The sequence below is a fragment of the Salvelinus namaycush genome, chromosome 38 (genome assembly GCF_016432855.1).
Source record: "Salvelinus namaycush isolate Seneca chromosome 38, SaNama_1.0, whole genome shotgun sequence".
NCBI classification, from domain to species: Eukaryota; Metazoa; Chordata; class Actinopteri; order Salmoniformes; family Salmonidae; genus Salvelinus; species Salvelinus namaycush.
This window is the reverse complement of record NC_052344.1, coordinates 18,873,073-18,888,220: the sequence shown is the minus strand read 5'-3', so window position 1 is coordinate 18,888,220 and position 15,148 is coordinate 18,873,073. Positions and strand designations below refer to the sequence as shown.

At 42.1% G+C, this 15,148-nt stretch overlaps 1 protein-coding gene across 2 annotated transcripts; it reads right to left on the bottom strand.

Moving 5' to 3' along the window:
* Nucleotides 1–633: 633 nt before the first annotated feature.
* Nucleotides 634–14,904, bottom strand: LOC120031947 (phenylalanine-4-hydroxylase-like). 2 transcript variants are annotated; one of them, XM_038977812.1, is made up of 13 exons: nt 14,616–14,904; nt 13,182–13,298; nt 6,927–7,110; nt 5,601–5,689; nt 4,947–5,014; nt 4,280–4,476; nt 4,047–4,182; nt 3,701–3,770; nt 3,350–3,406; nt 3,145–3,240; nt 2,178–2,311; nt 1,916–2,031; nt 634–1,478 (listed from the first exon to the last, which is right to left on the bottom strand). In XM_038977812.1, the coding sequence occupies exons 1-13, from the start codon at nt 14,673–14,675 to the stop codon at nt 1,435–1,437; spliced, it is 1,368 nt and encodes a 455-aa protein (XP_038833740.1). In that variant the 5' UTR covers nt 14,676–14,904; the 3' UTR covers nt 634–1,434. The 2 variants fall into 2 exon arrangements, with proteins under 2 accessions (XP_038833740.1, XP_038833741.1); XM_038977813.1 differs by lacking the exon at nt 13,182–13,298.
* Nucleotides 14,905–15,148: the final 244 nt, after the last annotated feature.

The window sequence follows — 15,148 nt, the reverse complement described above, 5'->3', positions numbered from 1 at the left end:
ACTTCGCTTTCTGCCGACGAACGGAATGTTTTGCACAACACTCTCCGTCTTCATTGAACTTCTGGCGATTTGTCGTAGACTGTCTTAAAAATAATATTGCAGAGTTGTATTGATTTGTTTGATCGAATAGTCTATATAGACCTATTCCCGGATACTAAGACTCCGAGGCACAGCTGTGTCTGAAGCTGTGCTATCAGCAGGGAGACAGGTTTATATCCCAGTGCCAGACAATTCTTTATGGAAATGAGTTACGCAAATGCACACGTCTGAGTTTTAGGTGTTATGCGTCATAACAGCCAATCCCCTTTTAATGGAATAAAAAATAGTTGATGAAAGCACGTATAGGCCTAATATATTGCGAAATAAAACGTTTTGTAGCCTACAAAATAAGATTATGAATACTGAGTTTTACTTACATTTATCCTAGGCTATATATTTGTATTTCCATTGATTTGTAACAGGTGCAACAAGTCATTGTGCAAACATTTCTTTTCCCCTGACTTGGGATGCTCTCCAAGGTGCTGAAACGCACTTTGGCAGACTAACACAAAATATGTTCTCACAACCAATTACAGCCTAATAATAATAATAAAACATATATAATCATAACAATAATTATTTTGAGAATTGATCTGAAATAACATTTTTAGCATACATTTATTTGTCAAGTTAATAATAACACATGTTCATGCATATTATACAAACAAATGTGATAGTAAAGAATGAAAAAACAGTCGATCATTTGGATTCATCAGAATTCAGGATATAATCAAACACATTCTCTAATAACGTGCTGGACATAAACATTGTATTTCGTTATTGTGTTATATAGGCCTAGCTATTTATAGCATAATGCAAGGATTTATTTTTGCCATTTGCGATTTAACCAATATAGATAGAATACTCAAGTGCGAATTAAATCGTCGTCAAAGCCTGAGCTAATAGTTCTGGAACAGCACTATTCCAATGTAATCCTTCTCAGCTGGTTACAGAAAATGACATCGGTTAACCTATCAATACTGTAGTGGCGGTGTTGGATTTCTAGAACATACTGAAAAAGGTATGATAAAAGAATACTTATTTTAAAGTTAATACTTGTTTTATGTAACTTCATATTTACAATGACTGACAAATTTTCCGATGTGCCATTTTCATTGGCTAGTAGTATGCCTCTGTGTGATTCATTGAGAGAGTGCCACTTTAATAATGACTACTACAATTAAAATGTTCTACTTCAAATGACTAGCGTCTGGGTTGCAGTAGTTATTTCTGAATTTATTTAAAGATGAAGCAGAATGCAGTAGATGTTATAATGGACAAGCACACAGATTATAAGTAGAAAGAGTATAATGGAAATCTACAAGATTGATGAAATGCATTGAGATTCTATCATTGCGCACATCAGTATTGAAGGAGGTCTCCAAAGTGGTCTCCTTACTCCATCTTCCGCAGGGCATTGCACAAGATCCCAATTTCCCCTAAAATAAAAGCAACATGATCAAATTAGGTAGTTCATGTGTAGAAGATTAAGAAACATTCAATTCCAGTAGGATTTGGACATTCATACAGATATTGTCTTTAATTCAATTAAACTATGTTTTCAATTTGTAAAAGGCAAGACAAAAATATATCCTAGTGTGGTCTTCTGTAGCTCAGTTGGTAGAGCATGGTGCTTGCAATGCCAGAGTACTGGGTTTGATTCCCAGGACCACCCGTATGTAAAATGTATGACTGTAAGCCGCTTTGGATAAAAGTGTATGCTAAATAGCATATATTACATACAGTGTATATAAATTACAATTGGTAGAAAATCTCATTTGAATAGTAATAGTTCTAATAGTACTTGATGTTGGTATTTGCATAAGGGGTTATTGAGAAGTTAGTTTTATGAGGACTCTATAGAAATGTCACACACCACTGATGTTGTCAGCCAGGTTTCTCAGCTGCTGGGTGTTATCCAAGACTTCAATGCTTTGGGTGTACGCATTGTAGCGCACTGAGAAAGGCCTGGGGATGGTGTCGGCAAATTTCCTGTATAAAAAGTCATAACATAGGACATTCAGTTGAAAATGTGAATGTATATATTACGATATAAAGATCCAGAGAGTTCCGATGCAAATACAGTGAATGAATGTGACATAATAAACGTTTAATTATGTACAGATGTTAAATATTACCTGACTCTCTCTTTAGCGTCGTCAAAGCTCTCTGCAACAAAGTAAATGGGCTGGAACTCAGTGATTGGGTACTTCTGGAGGCTGGTCTTTGCAGGGTCAAATGGTTGAATCTTGGGCTTGTCTGTCAAACAGTACTGTAAAACAATTCAAAACAGTCAAATGTTATTCCAGAGTTTGACAATCCCCACTTATGGGAGATGTACCACTGTCATGAATCAATCTACAGTGAGCAGAATCCAGGTTACAGGTCACGGACCACAAGCAGTGTGCAATTCCTCAATGATATTCTGTGTCCCGTGAGCCTCGGTAGCAGTAAACAGGAAGTGTAGTGTGAATGGCGTCCTGCTGTGATATGTCTCAGCTAACTGCTCATCCTCTGATGACAACGTCTTATGTAACTGGTGACTTAAGATATGAATTCTGTCTCTGCCCCCTACTTCTCCAGTGAACCACTAACCCACTCCTCACCAGTTTCCCCCAGTGACACATTTAGCCTGAGCCCTGTGTGGACCACTAACAAACTGATTGACAGCTGAATTAGTGGAAACCAAGATTGGTATCAGGGCAGGTCTGACGGTTTTGACTAGTAGAAGTTACTTTTCGTAGCAGGTTAGGAGAACTTACCTGGCAGGTTTGGAAAATTAGGTTAAGATTAGGGTTAGCTAAAATGCTAAAACTGTTCCCGACGTGACTCGAACATATCTAGCTACAACCAGGTCTGCCCTGAGAACAGTCTGTTTCCACTAATGCGATGCTGCTGACTGACAGCCCACTGGGCTACATCATAGGGATTTGTCTATATTAGAACTGCAGGAAGGAGGCCTGCGCACGTGGGCATTAAACAGGTCATGAAAGACACCCTCGTAAAAATAGCCACATGGCTAAATGAATTGTTCCACTGTGGCTGCTTCTAGCATCCATTTCTCATTGTAAGTCGCTTTGGAAGCTGTAAATGTAATGTAAATACCTGCAGCTCTCCAAATGATGAGAGAAGCCCAGCTCCATAGGCCTTGATCTCAGAGCCCTGCTTGCACAGGCCAAACTCCACTGTGAACCAATAGACCTGTGGACAGACAGACACAAGGGCTCGTCACATATTCAAAATGGTTTTGTATTCCTCTGGTATCAGGAGTCGGCTGTAGTTGATGTTGTGAGACGTCTGAGATACTTACAGTAGCAAGCCTCTCAATGTACTCGTCGGGGGCACCCAGGGAAGCCAGACCGATTTCCTGTTCAGAACAGCGTCAAATAAATCATGTTATTGTCTATTTGCATCAGGATATTGTGCTGTAACACAGATGAAAGCGTTCTACAGGAGCAAAACCAATATTAGAGAAAGACTGGCACATTCAGTACAGTTGCATGGCATTCTTCTCAATCCTCCTCAACATTATGACTAGCATGACTGTTTTTGAAGCTGATCTTTAAAATGGTGCCCTTTTTCACGCCAACAATGGATAGTTCTCTTAAGTTATGATACCAGCAGTGGTTAAAGAACGTTCATGTCCTCTTGTGTTCTTTACCTGTGAGAATTGGGCAAAGGTGGGGTCAGCAAACAGAGGAACATGGCCCAGGAGTTCATGGCAGATATCCCTGTGGAGAGATGTAAGTCAATGACTGTAGAACATATTCAACTATGTACAACTGGTCCCAAGGTGGGATGTGACACCTATATAAAGGCATGGACACACCGGTGGCATTTGCCGGCCGAAAGTACTTAACAGGGTGCCGGCTGTAATTTGCAAACCGAGTACAAACCGATTCTACATGTAGAAAATGACGGAAATCGGACGGGCCCTAAAACATACAATGGCGAACGAGCGAGTCATTGATGTTTTTTCTCCTTAAAATGATGAGGGTGACACTCACGGCTCAGGTGTGTACATGGGCTTGGATTGGTGACGAATGTACTGTGTAGAGTGGAAGACTCGGAAGGCCAGACCAGCCAGGAAATCCCGAGAGGAGAGCAGGCCAGCCACTGGGCGCAGCCGAAAACCTGTGCACGCTAAAACCGAGAGGAGGGGAAGGTACCATGTCAGTGTATGTGGGACGCTGATAGAAGCAGAGGAAGTGCGGCACTTAGGCACGATCTGTTGTCTTACACTGCAGGTAGCGTGAGATGTCCTCCAGCTGGGGGATGTTGTCCTGCCTGTAGCCGCAGTACTGCTCCAGCAGGGGGAACACACGGTTGTGCTCGCGGCAGGCGTGCGTGGGGTACAGAGTCTTCAGCTCATTGAACACTGTGCTCCATGTGGCCTTCTCCTCCGCTGTGTACTCCACCTTGGGAATGACCTGGCCACTGAAACAGAGAGACACACTGTTGTTAACAGACACTTGTGTATAATATGTTCTTCTGTACACACACACAGTCCCTATTTGTTGAGGGAGGACTAGGAGGATAGATGGGTGGGGGGGATCAGTTAGTGGATTCACTTCATTATTCTGCCAAGGTCCCACTGCTATGTAAATGTGAGCTTCCTGTGAGGGCATTTTCATTGGGGCTGGCGCTCTTTGTAGTTCCTGGGAATAATGAAGTCTCAATTATGCGAACAAAGCTAGAGGCTTCAAATCCACCACTGTCCCCTCTGTAATTTGTCCCCTTTTGTTTGTGGTAATTTTCAATAAAAGGCAAAGCGGGGAATGAAATGAGGCTGGAGGAGAGAGCCATAGATCACTTCCAGTAGGTTCTAGAAGCTCTCTTCACCTCTGCTGTTGTGTAAAAGAGAGGGACCCAAGAGAAAAATTATTCTAGTCTGGATTGATAGTTACTGTCTGTAGTTGTAGGCAATGTCGGCAAACTCCTTCCTCCTGGTTCTGTACACTGGGTCTGTGAAGCCCTGGAGTGAAAGACCGAAGTAATCAATGTTAGACCTTATTTATGGTCACTGCCTGGCCCTGTATATAATGTGTAAATCCTCAGCTAGGACTACTTGGACTTTGACAGCATCATACTCTCCCACTCTGCTGAGAGCCCTGGCTGGAAACACATATTCAAATGAGGCCTTTGTAGAATGTATGCTGCTAATGAGGAATACATTTCACTTTAAAGGCGGTGGCAAAAGAGAGCAATTATCTATAATTATAGGGGCTCAATTAAAGCAATGACATCAATTTGGGGCCCTAGAGAGTTTCCATTAGAATAGATAACGGAGTGGGGACTGTCATCACGATTTGAATCTTTCATAAAACACACGTGTGGGTGCACATGTATACACACACGTACCTACGCATGTACACACACCCACATAAATCAAATTAAATTGTAATCGTCACATGCTTCGTATAACAACAGGTGTGGACTAACAGTGAAATGTTAACTTACTGGCCCTTCCCAACAATGCAGACACGCATACAATACAAAGCAGACAGCCAGTACACAGTGTGTAGGATGTAAGCAGACAGTAATGATTGGTGGATCCTTACAGGGTGATCAGAATCCAGCTCAGATCCGTAGCTCAGAATCTGGTTGGCAAAGCGATCCAAGTCCTGGATGTCATTGGGGAACCATGGAACTGTAGGACGGGGGAAGCTCCTCATTACCCAGTTCAGGTGAATGTGACAAATAGATATATACACATGGCCAAAACAGACCAGAGTAAAACCAGTCGAAACAGTGGTGCATAACTTCTTGAGATGTAGAAAACTACAATTTAGTCATATTTACAATTGTCTGTAGTATATCTGCCTTGTGTTCAATGTCCAATTCCAAAATGTAAATTGATTGAAACAAGTGAAGCCCAAATGAATATTGATGTGGATGGCTTTGTGGGGGTTTTGCCTGCAGGGTGCGTTTGTATTGGGATAGAACACTATCCAGTAACCATGTTGACAGTGAACAGAGCAGCAGAGGAGGTCACCCATTGGCTCATTTATGACAGTTAGAAGTACTGGACATCAACCATTAATCTAAATCGAGGCCGTGTGGTCCAGCCTGAGGCTAGGGGAACAATGGGACCCCACCAGACTCCTCTCAAAACAGCCTGTCTCCATCTCAGACCATAAATATCTCTAATATCCTCCAATGACACATTAACCTGTCCCCCTGTCCAGTAGACCATAGGGCTAGACAGAGGGGGCTGAGGACAAGGGCGGCTGGCTTGGTGGTGGCCCTGTCTATCTCCGCCTGTCTGTCTGTCCGGGATGAGCGATGACCCTGTTAGGGTTTCCCTCCTCTGGGTCTGTGATAGAGGCAGTCTGTTCTGTGACAGTCGGTGACACTGGGCTCCTCTGTTTGCAGCCAGGCCAGTTGGTACCCAGTAACTAAACTAATGTCATTGTGGAAACAACTAATAAAGGAGGCTGGATGTGAGGGACAGGCCATCCGTCTCCGCGGCGACGCTCATCACATCATTAGACAGTCTGGCTGGTGGCCTGCTAATGCGCCACCCAGAGTTCAGATCATGTGACACACACACAGGCTTTGTCTACTTCCCCCTTCTCCCTCCTAGACACAAATATATCATCATATAATTATTGTTATGTACACTTAAAATAATGATTTAATAGTCATGATTTTAATCAGTCATGGTTTTTAATACTTTCAGTCATGGTTTGTAATATGTTATATGCATATCTAGATTGATTATTCATTGATAATATATATACACACACTCATACACACCAGGATTAGGGGGAATTCCATTTAAACTCTAGTCAATTCAAAAAGTAATTCTGTATTCCAATTCCAAATTTTCCTTATTAAAAAGTGTTGACGAGGATTGGAATTAACCCCAACCCTGATACACACACCTGTGTCCTTCTGTTTGTTGCGTGAGAGCTCGTGCACGTGGCCACTGATCTCGGTGCGCAGGCCATCGATGACCTCATCCAGGGACTTGGAGTAGCTGGTGTCCACGCTGATGAAGAACTCAAACTCCTGGTTGTTCAGTCGTGACGGGCGAGACTCGATGTGCATCAGGTTGATGCCCTTCTCCTGTTGAGTCAGAGACAGAGGAGAAGCCATGTAGCTCTGTAAATCCTGTGTGACAGCTAAGTGGTTCAATCCTGCTATTAGATCTTGTACATTTTGTTTTTGTGTTTTTGTATCTTTAACTTTAAAAGCATTATTGTGTTATTGAAATATTATTGACAATAAAAGTTAGGTTACGTTTTTGAAAAACTACTTTAATTAAAAACCTGTGATTCAACTCATGACGATCCAGCACTGGAAATACTGTATGTGGACTTAGCATACCGCAAGAGGGCGCCAAGTGCACATCCAAACAGTGGTCATTTGACAGGCTTTGTGGAGTCAACCATGCCCTTAGGACAGGACAGCACAGCACTAAACAATCACCCAGCTAATGCACTGTGGGCTGGGTGTTATAGAACCGACTAGAGCCAGGACGTGGGCTGTGGTAGCATTGAAAGGGCTTGCACAACAACATGCAGCATTTTTATCAATGCCATCACATCTTTGAAATCATTCTGTCAACTTTTTGCATTTTATAAAATTGCCACTTAATACCAGAGAATATTTTCCAGATTATGTTCATTTTGGATGGGATTTGATGTGTGCATATACATATCTATGCATTTCAATATCAACTGTACATCTCAATATCAATTGTAGTTTTTGGCCCATCCGGAGAAACATGCAAGTAGTTTAGAGTAGAACAATCTCTTACTGCCATAGGCCCAGTAGAGAGGCGGGGTCAGGTGGCACACAGTCCCATTCCCCCTCACTCTCCTCTCTCTTCCCCCCTCACTCTCGTCCCTCGTCCCCCCCTCTCTCCATCTCCATCTGGATCCCATTATTCAGACTTGCGCTCTATGGAAACCATATGGATCTGCTGTTGTTTCAACATCCAACAGCACTTAGTTACAAAACAATGCTCCACACCCCTCTCCCCCCATGGCTGGCCTGGCATCGCTCTGCATACTTTACATCTGATGTGCCGTTATTGACTCCTTGTGGTGTCAGTGAGTTTGTTTGCCCTGTTTGTTAGGTCTCTGTCTGTGTGTTTTAATTTAGGCAGATAGTTTAGTGTTTCCTTTGTTGTTGACAGGAGATCAGTACTGCAGTGTTATTCTAATATTCATCTTTATTTCATTTTTTTATTTTTAAAATAAATGTTTAAAACATACAATATACTTGCAGTGAAACCGCTCAACAACTACATCACATTAGTTATCTAACAGACTCCCATCCAGAGCGACACACAGAAGCAACCAGGGTCAACGCCCTGCTCAAGGGCACGTTGACAGATCTCCCACAAGGTCAAAAAACGGGGACCTGAACCAGCGACCCAACAGCTACCGGCCCAAGCTCCCAACTGCCAGCCCTCCAAGGCCCCTCAACCATCCGAGACCCCCCCACAGCCCCCCCCCCAAAATAGATAAATAACGAAAATCTATTTCCCACCCCCAAGAACCCCCTAATATTAATCTTACAGGGAGCCTGACCAGGCTTATCTAGGGCAATATATGCCCCCCCCCCAGTTTATATGGTCCCAGGGCATATATGTGCCGTTTGGATAGATTTGTGTACTTCCTAGGGATGTCCCTATGCTCCTGGTGACTTTTGAAGTGGAATGAATGTCTACCACAAGGCCTTGTGTGAGTGACATTAACCCTACCCGTGCCCTGGCTGCGCTAAGGCCTTGGTCCGGTCATGACAAGCTCACTGATGCTAGGAATTGACTCCTCACATGGCATCCAACCCACATCACATGGGCTGGAGTTTCAGAGGGATAAACAGGGAGTTACTGAGATGTAGCTGGGGACTAGAACTGCATAGGAGGACTTCTTGACTCCAAATTAATACTGTAAATGTACATGGGTATAAATGATGCTGATTATGCAGCTGGTGATATGGATATACGGAGCCAATGTAAACGTTTCCTTTGTATTCAGTCCTTCCTACTTGAGCTGTCATTTTCAGTTTCTCACATTCAAATTATGATGGTTTCTACTTGGATGCCTTCGATGATTCACTCCACATACATGAATAAAGCCATATGGGAACATTGTATTCCTAAACCATCCATATGATCCTGTCCTCCCACTGATGACTGAGAGGTGCCCTACGGGGGGGTGCCAACTGATGTTGCTGAGTACAGTGGAGCCTGGTCAGTCCTGGGGAGAGGGAGGGCTGTGTTGATGGTTTTCAGGGTAACATGGCCTGTTTTTATAGAAAAGGAGGGTGTGGATGCTGGGAAGTGATTGGACTAAAACTGGGTCTGATGGTGGGGAGGTTTGGGGTTTTACAGGGAGATGGGGGTGGAGTAGGGGGTGGATCTGGGGAATGAGAGCTCATAGGTCCAGAGGAGCTTCTCATGTTTACAACTGCATTTGGAGTACAGCACGTGGAAGATACTTATTGATCTCCACAAACACTCATTAAGATTTCTTGTTTTACTTTGTGTTTTACTCCATTTTTTATCTGTAGTGGAGAGATTATTTACATTCAGCATCACTACATCAAGGGAAATATAGTATTCTTTCTAACAAAGATATCTACATATTTCAGGATAGTGTATCCCTGGAAATAATCAGAATTCATAACAGTTTTGAAAACATAGCTTGCCCCCTATAAAAGCGGTCTCTTGGCACAACTTACCCCAGGTAAATTGAGAATAGGGACAGGGTAGGTTGAGAATAGGGACAGGGTGGGTTGAGAATAGGGACAGGGTCATTTGAGAATAGGGACAGGGTGAGTTGAGAATAGGGACATGGTAAGTTGAGTGACGGTGTCCTGTGACAGTGGGTGATGGGGGTGGAAGGTCAAAGTTGAATTCATGGAATGGGGATGTGGTATATTGTATATTTAACTGTATGCCTACATTCAGATATAGATCTCTCTGTTCAATATCACTAACCCTTCCATTTCTTGACCAGTTGTCTGGGACAGGGATGTTGTTTCCATGTACCAATTCGTGGGCAAGTTCTTTTGAGGCTACTAAGCCCATGAAACTGGTCTGCAAGCTCAGCCTCCATGTCATCAGATAAGACCTCGTGCTACTCTGTCATAGCCTCTCTCTCACAAAGGTACACGTTAGTTTTCTTTTTTGTCAATGTACCTCTTCAGTGTAATTCAGTCTATTTTTTTCATCCATTACTGCTGATCGAATGGACTTCTTCCCCTCTCTCACTCCCTTGGCTGCTCTCTCAAGAACCTCAGGGGGGGCTAGACCCCTGCTTGTTTTACATTTGTATACACGGGACATGATGATGTCTGCTCTGTAACAAGACAAATGCTATATCTTGAGTTCATATGCATGACACATTGCAGGCATAATATGCATAAAACTGACCAAAATGAATCATTTGTATGGAGTATGGTAGCCATAGGCTCTACTTACCCCATGTCCATTTTCTCAACTTACTCCAAGGCAAACATTTTGACTATATTAGCCAACATAGCTACAAGGAAGAACTTTCAAGCTAGGTTTAGGATGTCATATGAAGCTTATAGAGACCCCAACTGATGTATAAAACATCTACTTTTGTTAAGATACAAGCATCATGAAATGTAGTAACACACTAAATGAACTACTTTAGTTCTGTTTTTTGGACCTAACTTACCACTTTTTCCATGTGGTTTCTTCCTTCACAGACTCCATGAAATGATGACCTCTTCCTAAGTATTTGGTCAGATGATTAATTTTGTGTATGGTTTCTTAGAAACAAGGGGTGGCTCAACTAACCGTTTGACTCAACGTACCCCACTCTCCCCTACAAGTGAGGCACAAGACAATCCAATTCTGTTTCGACTACTAGGACATCAAACTTCGATAGCACTTCATCGTTGAAGGTTAAAAAATGAATGTGCTGCCCAACAGCCCTGACTGCGTGCTACGAAGTACATAGTCACTTAAGTCAACACAGAATAAAAAAAGGATGCACCTTGATACAGGGTCAACTGTTGCTGGTGGCACAACACAACATGGTTAAATGAACGCAGTAGCCATAACTGGTGACCATTTTGGAGCCTGATGGGTGTCTTCCAGTCTGTTCTGACTATTTCAAAAACAGAAACCTCGGCCTGCGTTGTGGATCAAAGAGCGGCCTGGAAAGATTGTGTACACAGCTGCTCCCGTAGATATCTAAGATAAAAGATGTCATCACACTAACAGTTACCATAGAGCCGTAAATCTACACAGTCGGGCTTACATCCCCTCAACTCTAAATTCAGTCACCTACATTAACAACGTTGGCTACTAATACATTGGGCAACCAGCACATTGGACAAAGACGTCAGATCAACAGCCACATTTGGGTTAATATTTGATTTGAGTTGTCAACAAACTCAAAATATTTCAAATAAACCAAACCTTGAACCCTGGTTGAAAGGTCTTGGGTTAAAATGACACAAAAATGTTCAACATGTACGTGTTATGACAGCTATCCATAATGATGTAATGGTATTATTTTGATTCTGAAATAACGAAGAAACAATGTTGAGTGACACTACTTTTTGCCCAGAGGTTGAGGGAACATACTGCACCAACCTAAACCCTAGGATGATGATACATCATGTAAAAACTTTCGGGTAGGCCTCCAACTCCTTCACACCCTGCTGGAAACTCTCCACTAACATTTGGCTAGTTAAATGTTAATGTAAATTCTGCCCCAGAGAAATGTCCAGTATTCACATGCATTTACTGGTAGTATCCAATGGTGGAGCATTGTTTTCCATTACCTTGGCCTCTGTTGCAGGAGCCTGCATGGAGATTGAACAAGCTGGTCTATTTGTATGAGAGAGCCTGTTCCAATTCGACACAGAGCTGTACACATTAAAACACAGCAGGCCCTACGGTACGATTTACTCCTACTGGGGGGTACTATGCACTGTATTCAGCCAAAACAGGTCTTTCACTGAGGCAGGTACCAGGATGCAGGAGGATGGTCAGTAACCTCTAACATCTGGAGCTAATTGGAAACATGCTGTCTTATGAAACGCATTTGGTTTGGTTGCGTACCTTGTAAATTCTTACATGGAGGAAGAGAAGGGAAGAGAGGGAAGGTCTGGCTGTCTTTAAATTGGTCCCTCGGACTGACAAATGGCAGCTAGTAAACTTCTGTCTGATCTTCTAGAGTCGCTCTGCTTTTTATGGGTGTGATCGTTATCTCCCTAAAGTTGCTAGCGATAAATGGTCCTGTGTAGCTCATTGGTAGAGATGGTGCTTGCAACGTCAGGGTTGTGGGTTCGATTCCCACAGGGGACCAATATGAACAAATGTATGCCCTCGCTACTGTAAGAGTGTCTGCTAAATGACTCAAATGTAAATGTAAAAATAACTGTCCTCCTGAAGGAGTTACTAAGCAGTTTTCCTGGTCCAGAACACAGCTGTGGAGTTGACTCTGAAGATACTGTACATCATTTTGATTAGTCTTTTTCCATCTGTTTTATTCATATTTGGTACGTATGGAATGAAATGGAGAAAAACATGTAAACGTTTACTTTTTTTGCTTATATGCCTGTTGTTGTGCTTGTACTGTTCAATAGCCTCATACCCACCTCTCTCTTTCTCACCTACAGAAACTATTTAAGCTTTTAGCTTTTAAAGTTATTTTTTTTTTTAAAGTAGCTATTTAATCTTTTACATATTTCAGCTTTTACATATTTCAGCTATTTCAGCTTTCACAGCTATTTCAGCTAATACTGCTTTCAGCTTTCACAGCTATTTCAGCTAATACTGCTTTCAGCTTTCACAGCTATTTCAGCTAATACTGCTTTCAGCTTTCACAGCTATTTCAGCTAATACTGCTTTCAACTTTCACAGCTATTTCAGGAATTACTGCTTTCAGCTGTCACAGCTATTTCAGCTATTATTTCTTTCAGCTTCTACAGCTTTTCAGGTTTTTGGCACTCCTAACAGGCTGACTGACTTCTTATTTGTCCTTGACCAATGACTCATTGGACAAACACATCAGAGCATTTCAGAATAAAGATTGAACATTACTTTGCATGTGTGTGACTACAATACATTACTGCACATTTAAGATTGTTTGTTTGCACTGTGTACATATTCATATTCACGGTTATGTTGAGTGGTTTACTTCAAACAGTCTGAGGGCTTTGGCCAGCGCCCCAACCTCCTCCTTCAGGGAGAAGAAGCAGGACAGCACCCCCGCCTTGGCACTGGTCTCTTCCTCCAGGTACATGGAGCCTCTCCTCTGCAACAAGACAAGATTCACAGCAATTTGGCCTATGACCCCCAGGGCTGGACCTTACCACTGCACACATTCCAGGGGGCGTTGAATGTGGTGGGCTGTGGATTACATTCTCATCTACATAGCTATGTACAGTGGATATATCACTGGCCTGGGGGGGGATATGAAGCTGAGTGGAGTGATTGACATGGCTATGCTCTCCAAAAGTGAACCTTCTGTAGCGTGGTGACCCTTGCCATTATCTCAACTACACAACTATTTCTCTCTCTTTATGCCCTCTCACCAAACTGCAAACGCATGTCGCCCACTCCCTAATGACTGAGCCTCCACAATCTGACCCACAAACCTGATAGATCAAACAGTTGAACAGATATGCATTATATCATTAGGATTGTGTTAATTTATTCCATTGCATTTACTCCAAAGTATCACTCACAATGAAAAATCATGTTTGGTGCATGTGTTTGTGTGTGGGCTGTGGTTATAGAACCCAGGTTATTTTGCATATTCTAAAGGATTTACCTCTCAAAGCGCAAAGCTTTCACACCTTTAACCTTTCCTCTCTGACCTTTGTAGTAATGACCCCTGAAACCATCTCATCAAAATCTCTACTCAGCACAAATACCTCGACATCCCCAATTCCTTGAACTTCGCTGTTTATTGGGATTCTATCCCTTTAGAATTTCTACAGTCCATTATTGTGATGAATTAACAAACACTAAACGTTTTATCATTACTTCTCAAGCAAAAGCTGATGTTAAACTGTGCACCCCTTTTCTAGATCAGATTAAAAAGTAAAAAAAAAACATATTTATTACCGCAACCTGCATGGATTCATAGTCACTGACCTTTAACATTATTCACAATTACCATATGTTTACAACAGTCTAGTCTGTGTTGCCATTCTGCTGACTAGAATATTCCAGTCACAGTGGACAACATACAGCTGGACAATGAACAACGTTCTAATAGCCGTTTCACGAAATGACACTGACTTTTTACAATAGCACGTTTTACAGGGGGTCTGTCCAATGCCAAGTATACCTGTTCCTGTTCCCTTCCCTATCTCGTGACATGGAATTTACTGCACAATAAGAATGATATGGCTGTATTAAATAAATAGAATCATAAAACCATCAATTATCACTATCTAGTATTATAAGCCAATAAGTTTATACATGTATATTACTCATTCAACATTATAACATAAATTGTCATCACGATTATATTATTAGTGATAAACAACTTCATAAATGTATATTATTCATTAAACATTTAATATTTTTTTTCACACTAGATTGTATGTTTAAAATGGCTTACCTCTTTGCCATTGTCAGGTGTGGGATAGTCCCCGTTAATTTTTTTGTATGCTGCGTCCATCCTCCAGTCTTCTCGTTGCGCAGGTATGAAACCACTGATGCTGAATGTGTGTGCTTTGGTCGAATTTGTTTGAGCAACTCAAGTTAAACTTCAGCCGTTCATGTTGGCCCACGTGACACCACCCCTGTTATGGTTTGTATCCCTGTCACGCAAGGAACAGAGGCCTATGGAGCCATGAAGTTATGAAACTGCTTTATTGGCACATCTGGTTCTTTGCTATATTGGCACATCTGGTTCTTATTGTCTAGTGCTGGGGTAGAGGTGGCTGGGTAAATGTTCAGAATCAACGTTTCATAACCATCACTACCTGCCAAGCCTCCACCCACTCAGTAGGACTTCCCTGTGATGTAACAGATAAATATGACTTAGTTATAATGCTGAAGAGGATGGTCAATGCACTCCTATACTGTGATGCATGCTCATAATGAGCCATTAGACCACTATAATGACCCGAAAATCAATAAAGTCGTATA

Coding starts and splice junctions, on each gene's coding strand:
- LOC120031947 (XM_038977812.1), bottom strand. CDS start 14,675: ATGGACGCAGCATACAAAAAAATTAACGGGGACTATCCCACACCTGAC. Junction 3,407..3,700: donor CCTTTGCCCAATTCTCACAG/GTAAAGAACACA, acceptor TGTTCTGAACAG/GAAATCGGTCTGGCTTCCCT. Junction 2,312..3,144: donor CATCATTTGGAGAGCTGCAG/GTATTTACATTA, acceptor ATTGTTTTACAG/TACTGTTTGACAGACAAGCC.